The sequence below is a fragment of the Thermobia domestica genome, chromosome 16 (genome assembly GCF_964235325.1).
Source record: "Thermobia domestica chromosome 16, izTheDome1.hap1.1, whole genome shotgun sequence".
Lineage (NCBI taxonomy): Eukaryota > Metazoa > Arthropoda > Insecta > Zygentoma > Lepismatidae > Thermobia > Thermobia domestica.
Window position 1 is genome coordinate 134,331,108 of NC_137469.1, and position 23,142 is coordinate 134,354,249.

Consider the following 23,142-nt stretch of genomic DNA (forward strand, 5'->3'; position numbering starts at 1 on the left):
AGCTTATGCAAGATACATACCTATTTTGCCTACTGGAGGAAAGGTACGTGTGCCTACTTCTCTTCCTCTCCCGACAGTAAACATTGATTAATTGGAATTGATTTTCATTGATTAATGATCACCTGAAATTAACGCTTGACCATTAATTATTTCAATTGTCAATTTCAACTAACAATTAAACTTACATATTAATTGTTAAATGTTAATTCAATTGAAATTTGCCCAACACTATCTAGCATTAACGGAACTTTATATTCCGCATGAGGAAGGAATTTGGGCTACCGGGGAGGACGCCTTCTCCCGTTCGAAGGAATGAGAAAAATCTGTTACAATTTATTACTCAGGGGCCGCAGAGGCTCAACAAAAGAGCATGCACTTCTGGTACGTGTGGTTTCTTGTTTTGTTCGATCCCAGTTCACACCAGATGTTCTTTGTGGTGGGCAAACACCATGTGTGTGGCTCTTCTCGGTATTCTCCTATTTCCCCTAACCTTCTTCATTCCGCCATTGGAGTATCATCTACCTCATCATCACTGTATCCCTTAGTCTTGGAGCATAATCGTGGAACATTTAACTGGAAAGAAAAAGATTGTTACTAAGCTGAGATGTTTATAGGGAGAAAGAACAATGGATTTATATAAACCAATTCTTGAACTCGCCTTGTAGCTTTGATGCACGGGTTCCCGGGTTCGTTTCCCAGTGGAAGAGAATTGAAATTCGAACTTATTATGATAGTCCAAATCCTACTTCATATAGCCTGTCAAGATATTGGTGTGAAGAGACGGTGAACTTCACCCAACGAATCTGTACATGGATTTATCAGGGAGTTATTAGAGCAATGATTATTAACACTTGCCAAAATACTTCCCTGCGTTATTCTATATTCCCGAATACATAACAGTAGATATCTTTTTCTTACCAAATATAAATTTCGCGCTAAAAGTAAGAACACCAGCTTCTTTCATAAGTTGACGCTTTCCTCGCGTGTGGTTTACTTAAAATGTCTTAGCTTCATTATTTGTTAATATTTTAATGAATCAAAAATAAATGTTAAAAGACATTGTCGAGAAGTTTATGGTTATGTTTGTTGCAGTTTCAGAATTCAATCCTGTTTGAAGACGTTTGACACCCTTCATTCATACGCGAATATATCTGCAACTAGTATCCTCTTGTTTATCTTTGCATGCTGATGCATCCACACTTGAAGATCAAAGGGTTAATCTTGAATGTATATTCTGTCTTTTAAGTTGTAATACCTATTATTAATGGTAATAGTTATGTGTTTGCAGAATTTTTTCCTATAACGTGTGCTTTTATTATAATTATAGGCCTATGTCCACTCGCCATTTGATGTTCCAGACTCCACTAGTAATCCGAGAATTATTACTGAACCTAACCGTTTTAAGATCTTTGTGAAACCACATATTACGTCTGCAGAAAGATCACTCGACAACTTGCGAGCGTCCCAAAGAAGATGTCATTTTCTTCAGGAATCTCAACTAGAAATCAGCAGAATCTACACATACCACGTTTGCAAGATGCAATGCAGGAAAGACCTTTCAGAGCAATTGTGCGGGTGTTCACCTTATTTCTATTATCATCCAGGTATCTGACATTTTTAATTTAAATCTTTTTTTAAAGATTTTTCTTTAATCATACTTCTTCTTTGACTGATTGATTGGTTAATATGGTGGGTTTTAGCGTCTCGTTCAACACAGAGGGTATATGTGATTTGCAGATGTGAACCTACATCTCAAAGTCCCTAGTAGCAGAGACAACTTGCAAACCGTTTGCTGTAAGCTTCAATTGCAAGTCGTCCAAGCTTGCATCCAGCTTGACTGGAAAACGTGCAAGAATGCCGCAAGCCAAATTCCAGTAACGAAGTTACATGGGGGCAACTTTGCATTCAGTGTTCCATTCAAGCTTGACGCAAGCGTTTTACAAGTCAATATCCAATGAACGGCCAGTGATGCTATGACACTCTGCGAAGGATCTAAAGTAGTGCTTGCAAGTACAACAAAACGCAGATTGTATTAACGCATGCGTTTCAAGTACAAATGTAGAAAGCCGAAAGGCAAGCACGTGCCAACTGGCCGGAAGCTTTCTTGCTACTAGGGGTGGGATCAAATCCACATGAGCTCCTACGAATCTTACTCTCCCGCGCCGAAGGTGCGTACGAACCATATAGTGTAGCCACGAGGAAGTTAATCTTTTAGTTTGGATGAAATTACGAAATTAAATTTTCACTCATTTTTGTCAATGTCATTTTCTGTCAATTTTAGATCCATGCTTTTCTCCGATTAGAATAAAATAAAAAATATCGCACGTTATGTTCCTGGGTCTTTATTGTGTTAACACAGCCTTTTTTAAAAGAATATACTCGCTCTGTTATCTCTTTTTATTCTCATTCGTGAAATGGAATTTAAGTTTCTGAAACAAGTTGGGAAACAGTTATTTCATGATTCTGTGATTTTGTAGAGTGGCGTGGGGTGATACTGAACTATTTCATGGTAATTCACTTTGTAAGCAAACGGTTCCCAACAAATGGAAGAAACTTTACATGGAATCGAAAGCCCAATATGCTGTTCAACACTCTGTGCAAGCACTGCGTAACATATGGTACAGAATGGGTGCTACGTGTGTAGAAATAAACGCGTGTATTTTGTTCAGAGTCACCCACGATCGAGAGCTGAAACTGAGTATTTTTTTTAAAAAAATACACCAAATCTATGCAGAAATACTATACGTACAGGGCCTATATTTTACGAAAGAACATTTTGCATGTATAATCTCTACAATAAGAACAAAGGAAGATATTTACTAAAGTCAAACAAAATCAATAATATATCTACTGTGTATTAAAAGCTCCTTGGTAAACATACATCCCGTAGAGCTAAGCAATGCTAGCATGTGCTCATGCACTGGTTTTGCATCGTACATGGATAAAAAGTACATTGTCACCGGCGATTACACAGATATGTGGTACCAACGCCTGCACATTGAACATTGGATCCACTTACCCATTGCAGATGACCCAAGAACGTAGTAATTTCGTCCACAAAAACCACAGTCTTCTGAAGAGTCCTCTTGTGGAGGGCTCGGTAGAGACATCTGTGCGGTCCGTCGAATGAACGACGTCTTCCTCCCTTTTCCTCGAACAACTGCTGCAAATCTACTTTGCTTGTTTTGGCGCTGTTTGCGTTGTAACTCGTTGATGTATGACGGTGATGTTAACAATGCAACTCGTTGTGCCCTTGAGGTGTTCTTCTCTAGCATCGTTGTTTGTGGTACGTGAACAATTTTCTGGAAAGACATGGGATTTGACGTCGGTTTTGTTTGTGTGATGTCTCCGCAGAAGGGGTTGCCTCTTGAACTGGACGGGCGCTACCTTTTTGTGTAGCATCGGTGACATCTATTCTATTCAAGTTGTCCATTGTGGAAGGGAAGCATAGTGTTACCATGTGTGGCGAAGGAGGTTCAAACAAATGATCAGGGATTATATCGGGAGTAAGGGGAACAGTACACAGACCTGAAATCCTAAACGGCGTTACCAACCGTACAAACTTTTCCCCATGCCTCTCGAAAAATACGTACAAAGCTGAGTGTGGTTAGTTTCCTTTCAACGTGACAACGTATCCACTTGTTGGTGGCAGACATGTAATGAGACTTTAAAGCTTTAAAAACACACCGGTCCAAAGGCTGTAAGCGATGGATGCAGTGTGCAGGCTGACAGAGGAGTTCAATATCATGTGTTTTGCAAAACATTAGAACATCAATATTTTCGTGTGGCTATAGTGGCCTTCCAAAAGGAATAAACAATTTCCAAGGACCCTGTTCAGCGCTGGAAATGGTGCAGCCAACGTAAGAATACATCTTCTTTCACATATCTACTGTCGCTCATATCAATAAAGAAGCTGTGGGAAGGCCATTGTTCAGATCATTATGCTGCCCTTTTCCGCGAAACGCCAATTACGAAGGAATGAAAGCGCCTGCAGCATTACAATACACAATTAACGAAACATTTTCTCCTTTCTCGGCGGATGTCACAAACACTGCATTTGAACTACCTTTTTCTGCAACAACAGGATGTGGTTTATTGTTGTGATGAAGGCCAGTCCCGTCTACGTTGTAGGTGTGATCCGAAGAGTCGACCAAGTCAGTATCTGCTACGGTTTGACGCACAAGATCAAAATATTCTGTGGCAGCTACCTTGTTGAAATATTTTGCTCTTGCTGCTGCGGGGTTCATAACGATAAATCAGTGTCCTTTCAAAAACAATCGTTCCTGCCGATCGCATCTCTCTGTTGAAATGATGCTTCAGTGCTTTCTTTTCAGTGTAGTCAAATGCGGTTTTTCTTATATTTTGCGGTGTTAAAGGGAAATATTTTCGTGTCACCTTGAGCAACAAGTTTGCCATTTTGTCTTCTCCTTCTTTCCCAAACACGGGAAGATCTCCATGTAATTTCCTACTGGCAGATTTCAACCGCAAGTGGAAGGTGCCCTTCGGTATTCCGTATTTGTTACCAGTTTGGCAGAAGAATTTAACACAACACTCACTAAATTTGTTTCCAAGTATCTGGGTTTTCGCTCTGTGACCAAAATGCCGCCCAAACTAAGCCGGTTTTGGGAAGACTATGTTGCAGCCCTTTATGATGCTCACTTTAGTGTTTCTATCATTAGAAAACAGTGCAAGAAGAATGGTTGCAACATCAGTTTAAGTGGAATAAAAAGTGTTATTAAAAAGTACAAGGGCAATGAAGCTCCACCATTTGGATCACCAACGAAGTTGTCTAGGCAGGGGCGGACTGGCCCACCCTGCTATCCTGCAAATGCAGGGTGGGCTCCCAAACAGGTGGGCCCCCTCCACCAATTTTAAAAAAGATGTGCTCAATTAAACCTACCAGCATCAAAAATATGGCAGGGTAACTCCGGTAAACTTGAGTTTTGCATAAAAAAGACGTAAAGTTAAACTTTCATGAGCAGACCTTATTCTTCTTCACGTTTATCAACTTAAAAAGGTTCCGTTTGTGATACAATCAGGCCCTAAAACATTGCGGGCTTTGTGATACAGCAGCTGTTAAAAACGAGCACTTTAACTATTACTTTTTTTAAATATAAGAAACACAGTAGATTTCAGGCTCTTACTGGATTTGGATACCATTGCCTACTCCAGTCCTTTTACAAGCCGGCGAGTGGCGATGTTTTAAAGAGGCAATAGTTTCGTAGATATTGTTATTGTGGAAAGTGGAGATGGAGCCGGAACGCTTTTGAACTGAATTGTCCTCAGACCAAGCTTCGAAGAAAGAAATCGGATCAGGCTTCGTTGTTGTTGTTGTTGTTGTTGTTTTTCAGTGCGATAAAGCGAAAATAAATTAGTCGCCACTATCAACGGTTGTTTTATACAAACTTCAAATAATTACTATGAAGTTGCTGCCCTCGGCTCGTGTTTTATTTGTATATTACATCGAAGAGCAAATCCGATAGCAGCAATTCAATTATTGGAACACCAGTTACGTGTCGTTTGTCGTGGAAGACAGATGTGGTTGTGTCAGTATGGATGGTAGGAGTGATTGTAAGATTACTGTAAAGAAAAAATATACAAGTGGTGCTAAAAAGCGAGAACACCAACGAAGATGTGATTTACAAAAAGCTGCATCTGACCCAAAACAACGTAGGCTATTTGAATCTGTGAAGCCCCAAGAAACAAATGAGCGTGATGTGACTCATTCGAGTACTGCAGGACAGTTGCCAGGTTTTTTTTTTTTTTTTTTTGTTTGTTTGTTTTACTGTCTAAGGTGTTTATAATTTATAATGTATACACCACGTCTTTGGATGATTTCAGTCAATTGTAGCTTATCTTTTACGGCTATTTTTACTTGAAATTACACAACTTTAACAGGCGAACACGAAATTAACTGAACTGTTTGCTGCCGCGTAGTGCTTTCAAACGGGTCAGATCAGGCTTTCATGGGTCAGGGGTCGAGTCAAGCCTGCTTGGGACACGGGTCGGGTCAAGTCACCTACGCTAGGGTCAGGGCTGCTCTAGCCACGGGTCGGCTCGGGTCAATTTTCTTATGCGCCGTTTCGGCTAAATCCTTCTCGGGTCGAGAGGGTCGGGTTGAGTTGAACGTCGTCCCGACCCGACTCATGACCCGAATAGGTTTTAGCCGAAACGACGCATAAGAAAGTTGACCCGAGCCGACCCGTGGCTAGAGCAGCCCTGACCCGACCTGTGACCCAAGGAGGTTCAACTCGAGCTCTGATCCGATGAAGCCTGACCTGACCCGTTTGAGAGCATTAGCTGCCGGCACTGGGCTCAGTAAGCGTTGGTGTAACTTCTACAAGTGCTGAACACTTATGCTGTCAATCAAATCACTGTTGTATATCGTGTAAATGTTAACTTCCCTTTAGTTATTTAAAGTTAATTTAAAATAAAAGTGTAGTAAAATGTAAAAATTATTATTTGTGATGTGCAAAGTAGGTATTGATATGAAAAGAGAAGTAGCGGCCAGCCGAGAAATGGGCGGACTACACTAGACGATAGACGATATCTAATCTTTCTGCGACATGAAGATATGATATTATGACTTACTTATGTCAAGGAAAATCTTGCGTTTCGAAATCTATCGCAAATTTACCTGCAATCGCATTTTTTGTGTTGCATTGAGGCCACAAAGTTACAGCTTGTTCAAGTTTCCAACACTGACGCCATGTCTGTTGTCTCACCTGACACGCTTGGGGGGGGGAGGTTGTCTGCTAAGAGCGGGGCGTACTTCCTCGAGATTATACAGCAATATTTAGACGAGTTTGTGTATGTGGGTTACAACATTTTCTTCTCGCCAAAAAGACAGGTACAGAGAGAGATTGCGGCACATTCGCGAGCAGACTCCCGACTGAAGTAAGTGGAATGCCAAGTACATTTTTTACATTTTTATACAGTGGGCCCTCATTTCAGTTTAGCAGGGTGGGCCCTATGGTTGCCAGTTCGCCCCTGTGTCTAGGAAGCGGGAATGCACCAAGGCCACCTCCACCATGCAGAGGAAACTTCGCAAAATGGCAATGCGAGAAAATCCGCCAACACAAAGGTGTATGGCTAATCGTCTTGACGTGTCTTTGGGGACTGTGAGCCGGACCTTTCACCATCAACTGAAACTGGAAAAAGTCATGAAATCTCGCAGCCATCCTCTCACGGATGCCCACCAAAAGGAACAAAAGTGTAACGCCCGGAAGCTATATAAACGTCATCTGGCAAAACAAAGGTGGATGTACGTCGTAACGCTCGATGAAGCATGGATTTACCTTCCCGACTGTGGCAAACCGAGAGCCATCATGTACCGAGAGAAAGGCGCCAAGAACTTGAAAAGGTGGGTCCGTGTCTGTAAAAAATCCTTCCCAAAAGGGTTCATTGTCGTTACTGGCTACTGTTACCGAGGTAAACTGAAGATTCGTAGGGTGGCGAAGAACTGCAAAATAAATTCGCAGTATTTTCAGGAGCAGATCATGCGGCCGATCTACGAGCATGAGATTCCAACAATGTACGGAAATGACGCCAATCTGGTGCGCATTCACATGGACAAGGCGTCATCACATACCTCACAATCGTCCCTCGCATTCTACAGGGAGATGGAGGAGGCAAGTGGTATACAGGTGATACCTTTCAATGAGGTACCTGTTAAATCTCCAGATGCAAGTCCTATGAACTATTGTGGATTTGGATTGCTGAAGCGGGCTTTGGGAAAACGGCGTGTGACAACTGTGGAAGGACTTTGGAAAAGCTGTGCAAAAGGAATAGGACAAGATTCCCCTCCCAGTTCTTCAGAGAAGCCTATTACAGTGGAAATTACGCTGTCGGGCTATTGTTAGGAACCAAGGGAAACAATCGAGCACTTACGGCCATGGCGCCATGGATTCATCTAAATTTTTAGGTAAGTTGAAATTGGCTAAATGTAGACTGAACAACCTCCGTAGTCTCTGGGCACCTGTATTGAAACATGAAGCCCTGATAAGGTACTGTATAAAACTTGTACAGTAAAAACAACATAACAGCAAGACAAAGCTGTGATCAGTGTCACCCTATCAAATCTGTTCACAGTCGCCTCACAATGCAGGTTGTCTGTTAAGTATTCGTAACTTCTCACAGATGGCAGCAGCAATCAAGCATAACTACATCACCGCCCAACTACTATGCATCAACAATGTGGTTCTGTGCTGTCTCTGGAAGAAATTACACACTATACCCAAGGTCTCAAACTACAATATGGCTATTTTATATTTGGTACTTACATTTGTGCTTGTCTCGTTCACTTTCCTCTCCAAAACAAACGTACGTTTGTCGCGTCGCACGATAAAAAGCTAACCATACAAACGTCTTCCACTTCCGCACTTTCTACTAAACTCTGCTCTTCGAGAACAAACGTTAATACGTTCAGAATTGCGCGCCATTCAGAGTTCCCCAAATCCACTCTATGCACACAGATATTGGTCCTAACGTATGCTTCAATGGCGAGAAGAAATACTGTATATATTTTGTTGATGGGAAATATCGTATCTAATTGAGAAATTTCATGCTTTCAGTAAACGAATTTGCTGTTACAAAACTGACAATGTTGGTGTAAAGACTTTTTCGAAAGGACGCATCCAAATCGCCCATACGCGTTTCCGAAAAGACACATCCGAATCACCCGAGCATCTACCAACGGAGCAAGCCCCTTGAGGAGATCAGAAGCTCCTGTAAAAGAAGAGTAAAAGTAAGCTCTATGTATTCGAGATGAATGTTGAGCACTATAGTAGGTAATGCTTCGATCATCGGTATGAGATACAGACTATTAAATGACATTTTTGGAGTTTTGCTTTCAATTGAGGTTTAATACCTTTATACGCGTACATTTAAATTCGTTCTAGAAATGGAAGGTTGTAAAAATGCACACCACACAACAAAAGGTTGAACCAAAAATATCAGGTATAAATCTATATTTTGACTGTAATTGGAAATTGAATACTATATTAAATAATAACGTATGATATACTGAATGTTTCAAAACAACACTGACAACGTTTGGGAGATGATTCCTGACGCCAAGATGAGGCGAAAAGTATAGACCAACCTGCCTGCACAAATGCTTCCTTTCGGAGTTAGAGGGTAACAAAAACACGAAAAAATGGAACTTTAAAGGTCCATAGCTCAGAAACTATGGAACCTACCGTAGTCGAGTCAAGGAACTAATATGTACCCTATCCAAATATCCTGCGGTGCTTCCGCAACCATTTTTATAGAGATAGTTGTTGAGTACTTGAAATTATATGCCCGTAGCCAAACCCCCTTTATAAATATTGTTACGTAAGTACCTTAGGATTCTGAGACATGGCTTTTTGGATAGGGCACATATTAGTTCCTAAGTGAAGTCTTGACCCGACTGCGGTAGGTCCCATAGTTTTGGAGCTATGGATCTTTAAAGTTCATTTTTTCATGTTTTCGGCAGCCTATAACTCCGAAAGGAAGCATTTGTGCACCCGTTAGTCTATACTTTTCGTCTTATCTTGGTGTCAGGAATCACATCCCAAACGTTGTCGGTGTTGTTTTGTAATACCCTGTATATAGGAATAAATGTTTTATTATCTATTTATGAAATTATGTTCCTTTTCCAGATGGCAAGAAAGAATGTAACATTACTGGAATGCTCTGCTTATCGAAACATGCAGGTAAGATTCTTAAATTTACAGAATATCTCCATATTCTTCACAGCAGGTCAAAGTAATTCAAAGTAAAAGATCTCTCTGGTTTTAAACAGAAATTAAAGATGAAAACAGGCTACATTATATATTTTATTTCACGTCTTACACCACAATGCTTGCCATTTGGTCATTACTTTATCTTATACATAATATTATTGTTCACTGTTCTTTATTCTCTAAAGTCTTATTCAGAAGTTCTGAATAACAACATAGATATATCCTTTGGTATTGTCGTGATCTCATTTTCAATAACGTCTTCCATTTTCTTAATTGCCTTCAACCTGTGTTTAAAGACTGCAGCATTCAGTTTTCCCCAAGGGGAAAATCACAAAAAAACAGATTTGGTGCGCGAACTGGAAGTACAATGCCATCACGTAGTGAAATGAGCCAACCCCTGCAAGCATTCCTCATAGAACCGCTACAAAGGAATTTGGCTACGGTTGGACGTGTTTAGTGTTCGGTCTGCTTTCCTTTCTTAGTGTTCAATCTGCTTGCCTAAAATTTCTTACACATAGAAATATGGTTTTGTATCAGTACGAATTCCAACTATGTTGCAATCACAGAGGAATCATTTTCTAAAGGGCATAATGGTTGTAACTGAAACAAGGCGAGTAGTGTTCTGCAAAGAACTCGTACTATTCCATCGTTTGCGTTCGAATCAAACTTTTGCGTTCTCATTCAGTAATTCTACAAGAATTACATGTGGAGAAGAGGATTGTTAGTTACTGGTAAGTTGCATTCGGGAGAGGCTATCTAGCAGAGGTCGAAATAAAGGGATGAAGAATTACTCATAACGTTAAAACAATGAAGAATGTTGGAGGATAAAACCTAGCAAGCTAAAAAAAACTATTATAAGTCTACAATATAGCAACTGGTAAAACAAGGGACCCCAGTCGAAGCTGGAGAACGAAGAACAGCAACGTTGTTGCCCTGTAGCCCTCCCGGCTGGATAGCACATACGCCTTTGATGCACGAGATCTCATGTGTGACTTCAGAATGGAGAGCCTTGAAATTTCAACTCATTACAGTGATCCGGATTCCATCTTAAAAACTGTAGACCCACATTTCGCATAGCCTTGGCCCTGAAAAAAAAAGGACGCTACGCACCAACCAACCTATTGCCTATTGGAGGACCACGACTATGGGTGTACTACGGGACGGAAGGGCATTAACATTCTGAACACTGAAGCAGATTAGAGCCAGAGTTCAGAAATCATGATATTTCCTAATGACTACGTCTGCAATGTACTCGAGGTGTTGACAGGGCTTCAGGCTTCGGGAAAAGCCAGTACGTCAGAGCTTACATGTATGGGTCACATTCAGAATTATATCTTGTGTCGTTGAAATGTGTGTGTGTTCACTCAGATGTCACTACCAAGATAATTACGTATCAGCCAATCATTCTGCCAAACCTTGGATTTGGAGACGCGATGGAACAGCGGCAATGCGTTCACATGTGTCAAATGGGATTCCTCATTCAACCCAGAATATGCCAAGTGAAATTTGTGGTGAACAAACGCCGTGTGCATGGGTTTCCCTGGGGTTCTCCCATTTCTTCTCACTTCTTCCATTCAACCATTATCATTCACCATCACCGTCTCTCTTAGTCTCGATGCACGATCGTGGGACGCTAGATTTTAAAAATGCCTTGGATTACCATGTTCTGAATTTACTTTTTAATAATTGCAGAATACAGAGAAACATAACTTAAAAATGACGAATTTCTTGGTGACAGTGACCATTTTAGGTTACTTAAAACTACTTTGAGACAGTTTATTATTATTATTATTATTATTATTATTATTATTATTATTATTATTATTATTATTATTATTATTATTATTACTACTATTATTATTATTAGGGGAGACCGAGATATTCACAAACATTTAAGTTTGATTATAAGTAACACTTTTGTTTTTAGAGATAAAAGTAAGATTTCTAGTGTATACAAAGCCTGAACTTTTTCCTGTTTACTAAAGTGCAGAGGAAAGTCAAAAGTAACATTTTTCAACAAATCAGTGAGATGTTTGAAAAATGTACCTATGTTCAGGGTTAGTACCCCAGTGGTCGGGATAATCCCGAACATATTGTTTACTTTGAACTGTGCTTTACGAAAGAAAGGAAATGCATTAAAATAGATGAACATATACCGTAATTTAGTATTTAAATATTTAATAAGAATTATAATTACAAACATAACTCAAGTTAATGAAAAACATGACCAGACCTCATCATCTTTGCAACTATTACAAATGAAAGCTTATAGGTAATAGGCTAAACAAAATATACCCTTATGAAAAAAATTCAGAAATAACGGTGAAGCAAAATATTTGTTAAAATGAAAACATTATTTTATATTGTAGAAATCACAGATATACGCATTAATGTTTTGCTTCCAAGGACGGTATTCTTTATTAGTCCAATGTTCAAATGCGGTCAATAGGCTAAACAAAATTGGATAACTGATAATGGACGGTACTGGACTAAATAAATTTGTAAAACATTCTGTGAATCACATGGTGGAATTATAGTCTATGATGAATGATAAGATATCTAAAATAGGGTTACTGACTACAGAATAATGAAGTAGGCTACTAATGGCCTAAAAAAATTAATGTAGCAAACTATTCTAATTAATAAAGCTAATAACACTTATTACCAAGACGTGATCTTTTTCCCAAACCAATTTCATTAACTTACTTTTCAATTAAATAAAAAAAACTATTTAAAAATTCTTGATAATGTATTTCACACTATAGGACAATCTCGAATACTTCGAGCTATAGCAAACATCTGTCTGGCATTTCCCCATGAGTCGCCATTTTATTTTTAAAGTTGAAACTAATTGTTGACTGCATACAGTCTAGTAAGATTACGAAGAACTAATGCTCAAGCATAGAGGAATATATAGCCTTATCTGTAACAATGTAGATAAGATGAGTTGAGTTGATTTTGAGTTTAATGTCCCTTTCAGCAGCGAGGCTATATGAGACGTAGACCCACTGATTAAGTGGATTCCGAACCACATGAGCTCCCGTAGATAAGATAAGAGCCAACTTACCTTGCCCAGATTGTTAAATCAATGTTGTAAGTGAATCGACAAAAACAACAAAACGTCTTCTTAATGGCAATCCACTCAACTGACTGTCACCAAATTTATGCTACACTCTTCAGACCTCTCCGCTAGCATGCAGCAAAATCGTCTGTTTTCTAACAAGTTTTCTTGGGCGTAAACTTGGATGTTCGGCATTACCTCAGTGTTCGCGAATACCCCGGTTTTCCCTATTATTATTATTATTATTATTATTATTATTATTATTATTATTATTATTATTATTATTATTATTATTATTATTATTATTACATATTTTAAGACATAAACCTGTGTTTGAAATGCATTTTCAAAATTCTGACATTGCCTTATTATGACTTGTACTTTTAGAAAATTATACTAGTTTACACGGGTTTTTTGCCACATGACTGAAAATAGGCAGGAGTAAGTCCATTTTACATGCTTATATCGGAAGGCTCACCAGCTATTAAGGTAATAAATTCGTTAGTAACGTGACCTTTCGTAGCTCAGAAATTTGACGTTATATTTACTCATGACATTTGTGCGGGTTGTAGGCTACATTCGCCGTAAATTATTTCATTTTGTTAAATCTAATATTAGGCCTACAGGGAAAATGTAATGAATACCAATTGAGAAAAACAAATAGAACACGAAATATTAGATTAGGCTACATTCCAAATTGCTGCTGAGGTCTCTCTATGTTGTAAATAGTGCACAGTTAATAGTAGAGCAGGTATTCTGATATAAAAATGTATCCAAATATTATGCTCTACTGCATCGGTACTAGCTAAACCAGGTTCGTAACTTGTGGGGGAGTAGGATGGACAACTTCCCCCCTCCAGTGATGATCCCCGCCGTTTGGAGGGACTTACTTTAAGACAAAATTTTCTTACACCATATATGATACGAACATGAAATTATAAATGAAGCATCAAACATGTTCAGTACATTACATAGACAAAGCAGTACACAAAAGGTAAATAAAACAAAAATGAGTCTTGGACCTATTTCAGTAAAAAATGTCTACTATTAGGGGCCCTAAAAATAATAATTCGTATGGATTTGAGATTTGTCAATATTGTCCCCTTAATTAATTTGTCATGTATGGAACGGGCCCAGGGGCGTAACTAACGGTCCCGCAGACCATGCCGTGTGGGAGGGTCCACAAAGAGTAGGAGAAAGAAGGAAAGAAAGGGCCTATTTTCGCATTTTGCGGGGGACCAAACAACTTTTTCTAGGGGGCCAAAATATTAATGCTTGCCCCACCCCCAGAAAAAAATTAAGTTACGGCGCTGAGCAAAACAGAAAGAATGTACTCACTACACATTTTGTGTTTGGAGACGTCGACAGTTCTAGCTAGGCTCATTCTAATTTTTACACGTGTCGATCCTCAAATCCTCTCTTACTGTAACGATGGTGTGATATTTTTCTTTCGCATATTTGACAAAGTTATTTTTCTGGTTATGCTGATTACAGGAAGACGGCTTAATAATTCAACTCGACAAAATGTAACGTATTTAGGGTCATTTCCTAGTTGAAAGAATGCCTTGTTGGATAAGATGTTATGTGATTGACCTGAAGCATCATGAATGATCGCTCTGAATTTTCAAAATAAATAAATAAATACTTTTGCTTTACCAAATTTTCTGCTATACTACAATAATCTCGTCTCGAAAAAATAGAATGAAAATCTGATCACTCCTTATCAGAAAGGAAACGTATATTTAAGTTTGAACACAGAGAAAAGGATCGTGGCAAAACTACAATAATTCTAAGAACCGCATTTTTATTTTACTTCTTTATTTTTATTTTGTTTATTTTTGATAGACTTAGGTAAGGTGTACCTAAAAAATTAGAATCTGTGATGAAAAATTTCTCGAAAAGACCAATCTTTCAGATTACACATTACGTAATATGTAATCCGACTTCGCCTCCTGAAAAGTCTCAATATAAGAAAAAAATCCATGTCCAAAATGATTGTCGCATATCTATAACTGTCTTCTTGTAAAAGTATAATTTGATAATGATTTTGTAGGGTACTTTTAATACTGATACAATGTGTATTATCGAGAAATGTATATTTGTGGTAAATTTCATAGGAAAAGAATTATAAGCACGAAAATTAGAATAAGTAAAACAAAATGTTGGTAAATGGACAAGAAAATTTTATTTTCGTTTTATTGTTCTTATTTACTGCTCTTTTGACATGAAATTTGACACATATATGTCTTTGCCAATTATACATATACTAACACTGTAAGAAATGCCGGACGAATTCGTTATCAAATTATATTCGTACAACATATTTACAGATATGCGACAATAATTTTAGACAGGAGTGTACATGAATATCTATTTTTTTTAATCCGAAGTGTTCTATTTGTGTTGTTTTAAATAACAGCTCTATGAATTCATTTACATCTTTCAGTGTGTAATAAGTAAGGCAGTTGCATTTTACTAAGAGAAATCAAATATGTGGTAATGTAATGAATCCTCAACCCGAGTTAAATCACAGTTGAATCAAATATGTTTCACAAAAATAAGAATATTTCTTCTGAAAACTTCTTAAGGTAATCATTAGGGTCTTATTTTTGTTAGAGGTCGAACGAACTTTTTGGTTTAAGGCTGCAACCTCTACGCTTTAAAAGGGATCTGGTTGGGGCTAGGACGACCTTTTGCATCTGCCTAATGTGTAACGTCCTCAGCAGGAAGTCGGAGAAACGGTTCTAATCGGGGATGGTAGATTGAAGAAATCAGTAAGTGTTGAAATGATGAGTACGAGTGGATAAATCTACCACTGGTTTACTTCAAAACCATTAATGTCCTTTTTTTAACCTTCTATCACCACTTGTGGGTATCGTTTCCCAAATACTGTTTCCTGGATATACTAAGAATGGTAAGGTAGGTATCTAAACTCCACAACCACCTCAACAGGAACAATTTGAACCAAACATTTGGAAACGCCAATCCGATTAAATGTTTTTATTTTATTTATTTATTTTTTTTTAATGAGGACATAAAATTTTAACACAAATTAGTTGAGCTAAAATGATTGAAACAACTTTCACCTACAGAATTGATTTGATGGGTGACAGGGTGTGTAACGCGGCTCTGTACATTGTTTTTTTTTATTTACATCGAAATGGAAAAACAAAACTCTAATATTGTAGAACAAAGTCAGTACAAATAATTTTAATCACTTTCATATACAGAATTATTAATTTATGGATACGGGTGATCAGAACGATATCTTTCTGCTGGTTTCGCTATATTTAAAAGTTAATTTTCACTGAAGCTATAAAAGTACAAACAAACCAAATAGAGCATGTAGTACATACATGTATAAATTTTAAATTACGTATACAGAACTATGATTTGAATTGTGTATAGGAAGTAAGACGTTTATGCTTCACCGTTTCCCATAAATATTCACTTAAACGGTAAGACCAAAAAAATCTGAAACTGTAGAAGAAATTCAATACAAAGCAATGAATTTTGTTTTATCGTTTTATGTTGCATGTGGGAGCAAGGACGACCTTTGGGCAGACTACGAAGAAAGTGGAAGGATACTATCAAGCTGGATTTTAAAGATGTATGAAATAATCCAATCTGTACTGGCTAGACCAGAATAGCGTTTATTGCTTCTGCCAATACTGTTCTCTCTGACTAGTCACCTCAATTTGTACGGTGCTAATAAATGATAACCATCTTAGGCTCCAAACATTATTATTCCATTTACTCAATCACAAAGAACCTGCCTACACTCGTGCCTCAACGACCCTTCACAAGTCACCACACTTGGCCTATTACAATAACTAATACAACTCTTACATTGCAATAGCTCTCCATTAGCAACAAGGACTGTTATCGTAGAATCTGACAATTCCTTATGGAGCCAGAGTATGTTCTATTTTATATATCACTTTCTGTCCAACAGTATTCAAGAAATTTTCTTTCTGTGGCGATGAATCTTGCAAACCTGTAACAGTAGAATGGTTAATGGATTATTTCTGTTCTTTACTTATCGAATTTCAAATATTTCTTTTACAGGTTCATTCCAACTTGTGTTAGTAACATGGTGCTAATTCATGTTTCAATACAACAATTAAATGGCTCATAACAATAGTAAATAAAAATTTAAGATTGATGCTAGATAATATTATCCATACAGGTAGTATAAAAATTGCATGCAACAGGAAATGTTGGTTTTCAGTATTACAGGTCTACCTAGTTAAACATTTCACTGCTATGCAACTGCATGTGGCTTATAGCTCTTTAAAAGTTCTTTCTACAAGCAAAAGTTTAAAATTATAGTTTTCAGTAGCTCATAAAAAACATTTTCACAACTTCGAAACTCAAAAGTTACAAAACAACATTTATCGTTGAATATTTTAAATTCCAGATAAAATTGTGCAACTTTCGGACAAGAAAAAGAAGCTGTGCAAATGCTATGAACAGTGTGATACAACCGTCTACAACTACATGAAAACTGATATCTCAAGCTCGTACGTACATTTTATTTTAAAATTAAATGATTATAATTATTTTAAGTGATTATGTTAGGAACAGGCACGTAGCCAAGGGGTGGGTCCGGGGGGTCCGGACCCCCCTCCCCTTCGAAACCAGAAATGAAAACAAATTAAGGAAGGATGAAACAAAAAGAAACAAAAAAAGAATAATCATCGTTAAAAAGCCACCGCAAGCGTTTGGTTACTCTTTCTTATGAGGAGCTTTGTGTGGAGGAAACAGGGGGGTGTGAGTTTCAAGTTAAAAATGGATATTATTGTAACGGAGCATTCCGAATTCCATCTAGCTCCATGCTAATCCTATGGACTACAAGTGACGAGCGATAAAAGATCAGAGAGACTCTCAGGTAGAACTTAAGAAATTCACCCAATCACCAATAATATGAACCTGGCAACATTTCTTTTAATTTTGTGGCACACTAATCCATTTTATAGAATGTCTTTACTGCCAAAAGAGATCTCGTTACTATCCTTGACGGCGTTAAACGAAGATAAGAAAAAGAAGAAAGAAAACAAGAAGAATCGAATTCGAATGACTTCGAAGACTATATATTTTTCAATACTTTTTAAAATATTATTTTACTCGAGGATTCTTCACATTTTGTTATTTAAATACTGGCTAACATATCCTCATTTTATTGTCCTAACAAATCAATATCGGTATGATGCCAGTAAAATAGTTTACCTAGATACTTTGATCGAGCCCCTGGTGTGTAACCACAGTATTTAATTTCACTAGCCCATTACGAAATCCTGGCTAAACGAACAAATGTAAGTTGTCAGTAAAATAGTTTACAATGATCGAGCCTCTGGTGTGATAACCACAGTATTTCGTCCCGGATCCTCCCTATTACGAAATCCTGACTACGTGCCTGTTAGAGTAAATACTTATAACCTTATTTATAGTAACTACTTAATGCACTAATAAAATGCACATTGAATATTACAAAGATTGAATTCACCTAAGCGCCTGTTTCTTTAAATCTTCTTCGTATAAGTCTCAACAATAGCTTGTCATCATCATCAGCACAAATCATTTGAGGAATTTTTACGATTTTGAGGAATTTGAGGAATTCTTTGCGACGCACATTACTGGTGACATTCCTCCACTACAAAAAGAAATATTTACTATAGTTCTCTGATATACATGGTGTTTCAAAACAACACCGACAATGTTTACGGGTAATTCCTGACACCAAGGTAAGACCAAAAGTATAGACTAACCTGGGTGTACAAGTCCATCCTTTCGGAGATGTAGGCTGCCGAAAACATGAAGAAAATGAATTTTAAAGGTTCATAGCTCCAACACTATGGAATCAAGACTTTACTTAGGAAATAATACACTATGTGATCGAAAGTATCCGGACATCTGGCTGAAAATGACTTCCAACTTCGTAACGCCCTCTATCGGTACTGCTGATATTCAATATGATGTTGGCCCACCCTCAGCCTTGATAACAGCTTCCACTCTCGTAGGCATACTTTCATTCAGGTGCTGGTAGGATCCTTAGGGAATGGCAGTCCATTCTTCACGGAGTGCTGAACTGAGGAGAGGTATCGATGTAGGTCGGTGAGGCCTGGCACGAAGTCGGCGTTCCAAAACATCACAAAGGTGTTCTATAGGATTCAAGTCAGGACTATGTGCAGGCCAGTCCATTACATGGATGTTATGGTCGTGTAACCACTCCGCCACAAGTCGTGTAGTATGAACAGGTGTTCGATCGTGTTGAAAGATGCAATCGCCTACCCCGAATTGCTCTTCAACAGTGGGAAGCAGGAAGGTGCTTAAAACATCAATGTAGGCCTGCGCTGTGAGAGTGCCACGCAAAACAACAAGAGGTGCAAGCCCCCTCCAAAAAAAAACACGACCACACCATAACACCACCACCTCTGAATTTTACTGTTGGCACTACAAACGCTGACAGATTACGTTCAATGGGCATTCACCATACCCACACCCTGCCATCGGATCGCCACATTGTGTACCGTGATTTGTCACTCCACACAACGTTTTTCCACTGTTCAATCGTCCAATGTTTACGCTCCTTACACCAAGCTAGACGTCGTTTGGCATTTACCTGCGTGATGTGTGGCATATGAGCAGCCACTCGACCATGAAATCCAAGTTTTCTCACCTCACGCCTAACTGTCATAGTACTTGGAGTGGATCCTGATGCAATTTGGAATTCCTGTGTGACGGTCTGGATAGATGTCTGCCTATTACACTTTACGACCCTCTTCAACTGTCGGCGGTCTCTGTCAGTCAACAGACGAGTTCGGTCTGTACGCTTTTGTGCTGTACATGTGTCTTCACGTTTCCACTTCATTTTTAAAAGTCTCTTACTTGTACTATCGCTATATATTCAAAAATTCGTAAAATATCGGACCGCCAGCCTTCATCTTATTATGGTTGATATCGAGGGTTTTTCCCTGTAACGGATTTAACTGTACACAAAAACACTTCGTTTGCGCATAAATTCGTCCACAATTTCGTGTCACACTTGAATCGGTTTCGTCGTTAGTCTGTACTAACGGAGTGGAAGATTGGATTATGCAGTGTAACGATCAACAAATATGGTGTCATTTAGGGATGGCCAAAAAAATTTGGGAGATTCTGATCCCGTATTTGGAATCCGGTCGGATCAATTCTCACATCCAGTTCCGAATTTGGATCTGTGATCTGGATTTCGGATCTGGATTCTAATCTCAGATTCAGATTTGTATATATAATTTGAATCATGGACTCCAATTCAAAAAACGGATACAGATCCTCTGCATTAGCTATGAAACCGAAAATTTCTGATCCTGGATATTTTTCAATCGAGTATTGTCTTCTTCCTTTCGAGAATGTGCATTTACAGAGGGTTTGCGTGTGAAAGAGAAAAAGGACTTACAAATATCTCTGCAATCATCTTTCATGTCTTTTCTCATTGTGTCATTCAAATACTCTGTATATTTTAAGAATGATTTACTTGTGTAGAGAAATGCTCGATGTATCCTAAGTACTTGAATTGAAATTCTCTTCATTCACTTTTTCCCTCATACAAACAATTTAGTTTTGCTATTATTTCTGAGAAATTGATACAACACTACTCACTGTACTAAATCGTCGAATTGTTAGGTAATACCTTTGCTTCAGTCGCAGAATAACATCAGATTCGGTCTATCTTCCAGTTTTTTTTTTTTTTTTTTTTTTTTTGTTTGTTTGTTTGTTTGCTTTTTTTTTTAACAGCAGATCAAAATTTGCAGGACTGTACTGAAACACTACTTAGTAAAGGACGTGCCCTGTGCAAGATCAATATTCAATCACAATTTAAGTTACTTTAGCTGCACAAGGGTTGTGGCTCACTCCCCGAAAATGCCTAAGAAACATTGGTTTGATTTAGTTTTTTTTTTTTTTTTTTTTTTTTTTACATTCCTTGAGTCTCACATAGGCCTAAATGTTCCATAAAATATATTTTTCGTCTCTGCTTACGATTGATCTGCTTTTAAAATGTTAGTTACGTTACGTTGTGCCTTATATTTATAACGTAATCTGCCTTTTCAGAACAGGAATGGGCAAGGATCAAGTCATCCTATCGTGGGAAATCGAGGAATACACTAAGTTAACATTGCATAGAGGCGTCATATTTGGTATGGAAGAACTTTTAGGTAAGAAAACATATACACTTAATTCTATGCACTTTCGTGAAGAATTACATTAACTTTATAAACATCTACTCAGTGATGATGTATTCAATGTGTTTCTGTGATTTTGGGTACTTGGAACACAATGGACAATGCCAAAAGAAACAACTTGAGATACGAAACAACGCGTACCGTCAGGAAATGCGTCCGTCGAAAATTTGACAGAATGATAGATAGCTAAAGAAAGAGTTATCGGATCGAGATGCAGTTAAAGAACTGCATTGTTGGATCTGTAGATTCTACTAATATAACAATGGATAGGGAACAAGACGGTAAAAGGATATCCTATAGAGAAGTATGATATTCCGCATATCTTATACGTAGGGTTGCCATAATTTTTTGATCAAAAATACGGACAAGCCTTCAAATGACGAAATATCAAAGACAAGGTGCCCAAACACACACAAACACAAATGAAATTTTTACCTAAAAGTGACCTTTTACGTTATCACACAATTGTTTACTGTAATACTTAAAACATTATTGGAAATTAACATGTTTTATATTTTTTTCATTAACAGAAATATAATAAATGATGCCATTAGATTATGTATATTACATCTAAGCAAAAGAAGCCTAGAATGGAAAAATGAGACAGTTTTCAAAAACATAATCTACTTTATTAATAGTAACTAAAATATAAGTTATATGATAAAATCAAAATTCTTTTACATTAATTTAGTAACTTCGGTATTTGCCCTTATGACACCCAGGCCCGTATTTAGGTAAGTGCTATTCTGTGCTCTAGCACAGGGCGGCAGAATTTAGTGGCGGCAAAATTTTGGGATTCTTTTTAAGATTCACAATAAAGTAATATTTAAAATAGGAACCCACAGAGTCCCGCGCAAGCGCGAGTATGTATGTATTTAATTCGCTCTAATTACAGTAGTTACTAATTAGCTAGCTTATCTGATTATTTTTAAAAAGTCATCTCTCCCACCCCAAGGGGTGAGGATGAACTTTGAACATCATGATAACTGATACTGTTAAAGTGAGCAACCTCGAAAGCTATGAATTCAACACTATCTGTCGTTTTCGATTACTTTTAAAAAATCGCCCCTCCCTGTGGAGTGGAGTATGACCTTGAAGTTGAATTGGATTAAAACAGTTACTATTCATCTCAGCGACCCCAAAATCTATGAATTCAACTCTAATATTGGTCGTTTTCGGGAAGGGGCGGAAAATTTTATGCGGGGGCGGCAAATTATTTAGAGCACAGGGGCGCACACGGGCCTGATCACATCAGGAGTACCAACATTTAAAAAATAAACTAAAAACTAACAAACATTGTACAAAAAGCAAAAACAAAATTTATTATATGTTCGAAATAACTTATTGTTGCATGTCAGTACTTTTTATGTGTGCGAAGAACAACATTCACTATTTTTAGTAGAGTGCCAATCATATTTTTCTGAAGACAATACCTCCTTTAAAAGTAACTGGTCTTTAATAAAGTTAACCTCCCTCTTCAAATCTTCATTGAAACTACACTCCCTCTTCCGCTTACTTGTCATGATTTATATAAAATAAAAACTAACTTCATGTAAAACTATGGAGGCCTACACAAACAACAAATGGTAAACAGTGATACTGCGCCACGACCGTTCTCATCTGCCACGGTAACAGTGTTGCCACCAACGTCAATTGTAAAGAACTAAATTTTGCACGAGATTTTAGGAATTTTCGGGGAGCTCCAAAAACTGTCAAATATGGACATTTTCCTATTTCATGATTTGTACGATACGGACACGGTCACGGATCCAAAAATACAAACAGTTCTCACAAAATACGGACAAATAGCAGCCATACTTATACGTGAAGTACGATGAGAGTGTGTGTGAGTGTAATTGCTTTCAGTACAACCATGTAAAATATCATGGTTAAGAAAAATCAAAACTGTGGGATTGGAAAAAAAGCATACGTTGAATTCACCATGGTATTGGGTACGACTTTTACAGATGATGAACAATGACAGAAGAAACAGTTTGAGGTAGGAGCCACTCTTCAGAACTGTGTTGGTTTTGATCTATAACCCGTCGAAAACTTATCGAATGGTACAAAAATGTCCATAATTAGAGAACGAACGAATTGTCAGATTAAGGTTCAATCAAAGCAAATATTT

At 37.8% G+C, this 23,142-nt stretch overlaps 1 protein-coding gene across 1 annotated transcript in view; it reads left to right on the forward strand.

Annotated features, from left to right (window-relative positions):
- LOC145673431 (pickpocket protein 28-like) overlaps positions 1–23,142 on the forward strand; it is a 74,533-nt gene that overhangs the window by 45,839 nt on the left and 5,552 nt on the right. Inside the window, exons 4-7 of the mRNA XM_081743131.1 lie at positions 1,328–1,604; positions 9,645–9,698; positions 17,210–17,312; positions 20,881–20,984. Coding sequence (XP_081599257.1) covers positions 1,328–1,604; positions 9,645–9,698; positions 17,210–17,312; positions 20,881–20,984 — 538 coding nt within the window. The remainder of the gene's footprint in view (positions 1–1,327; positions 1,605–9,644; positions 9,699–17,209; positions 17,313–20,880; positions 20,985–23,142) is intronic.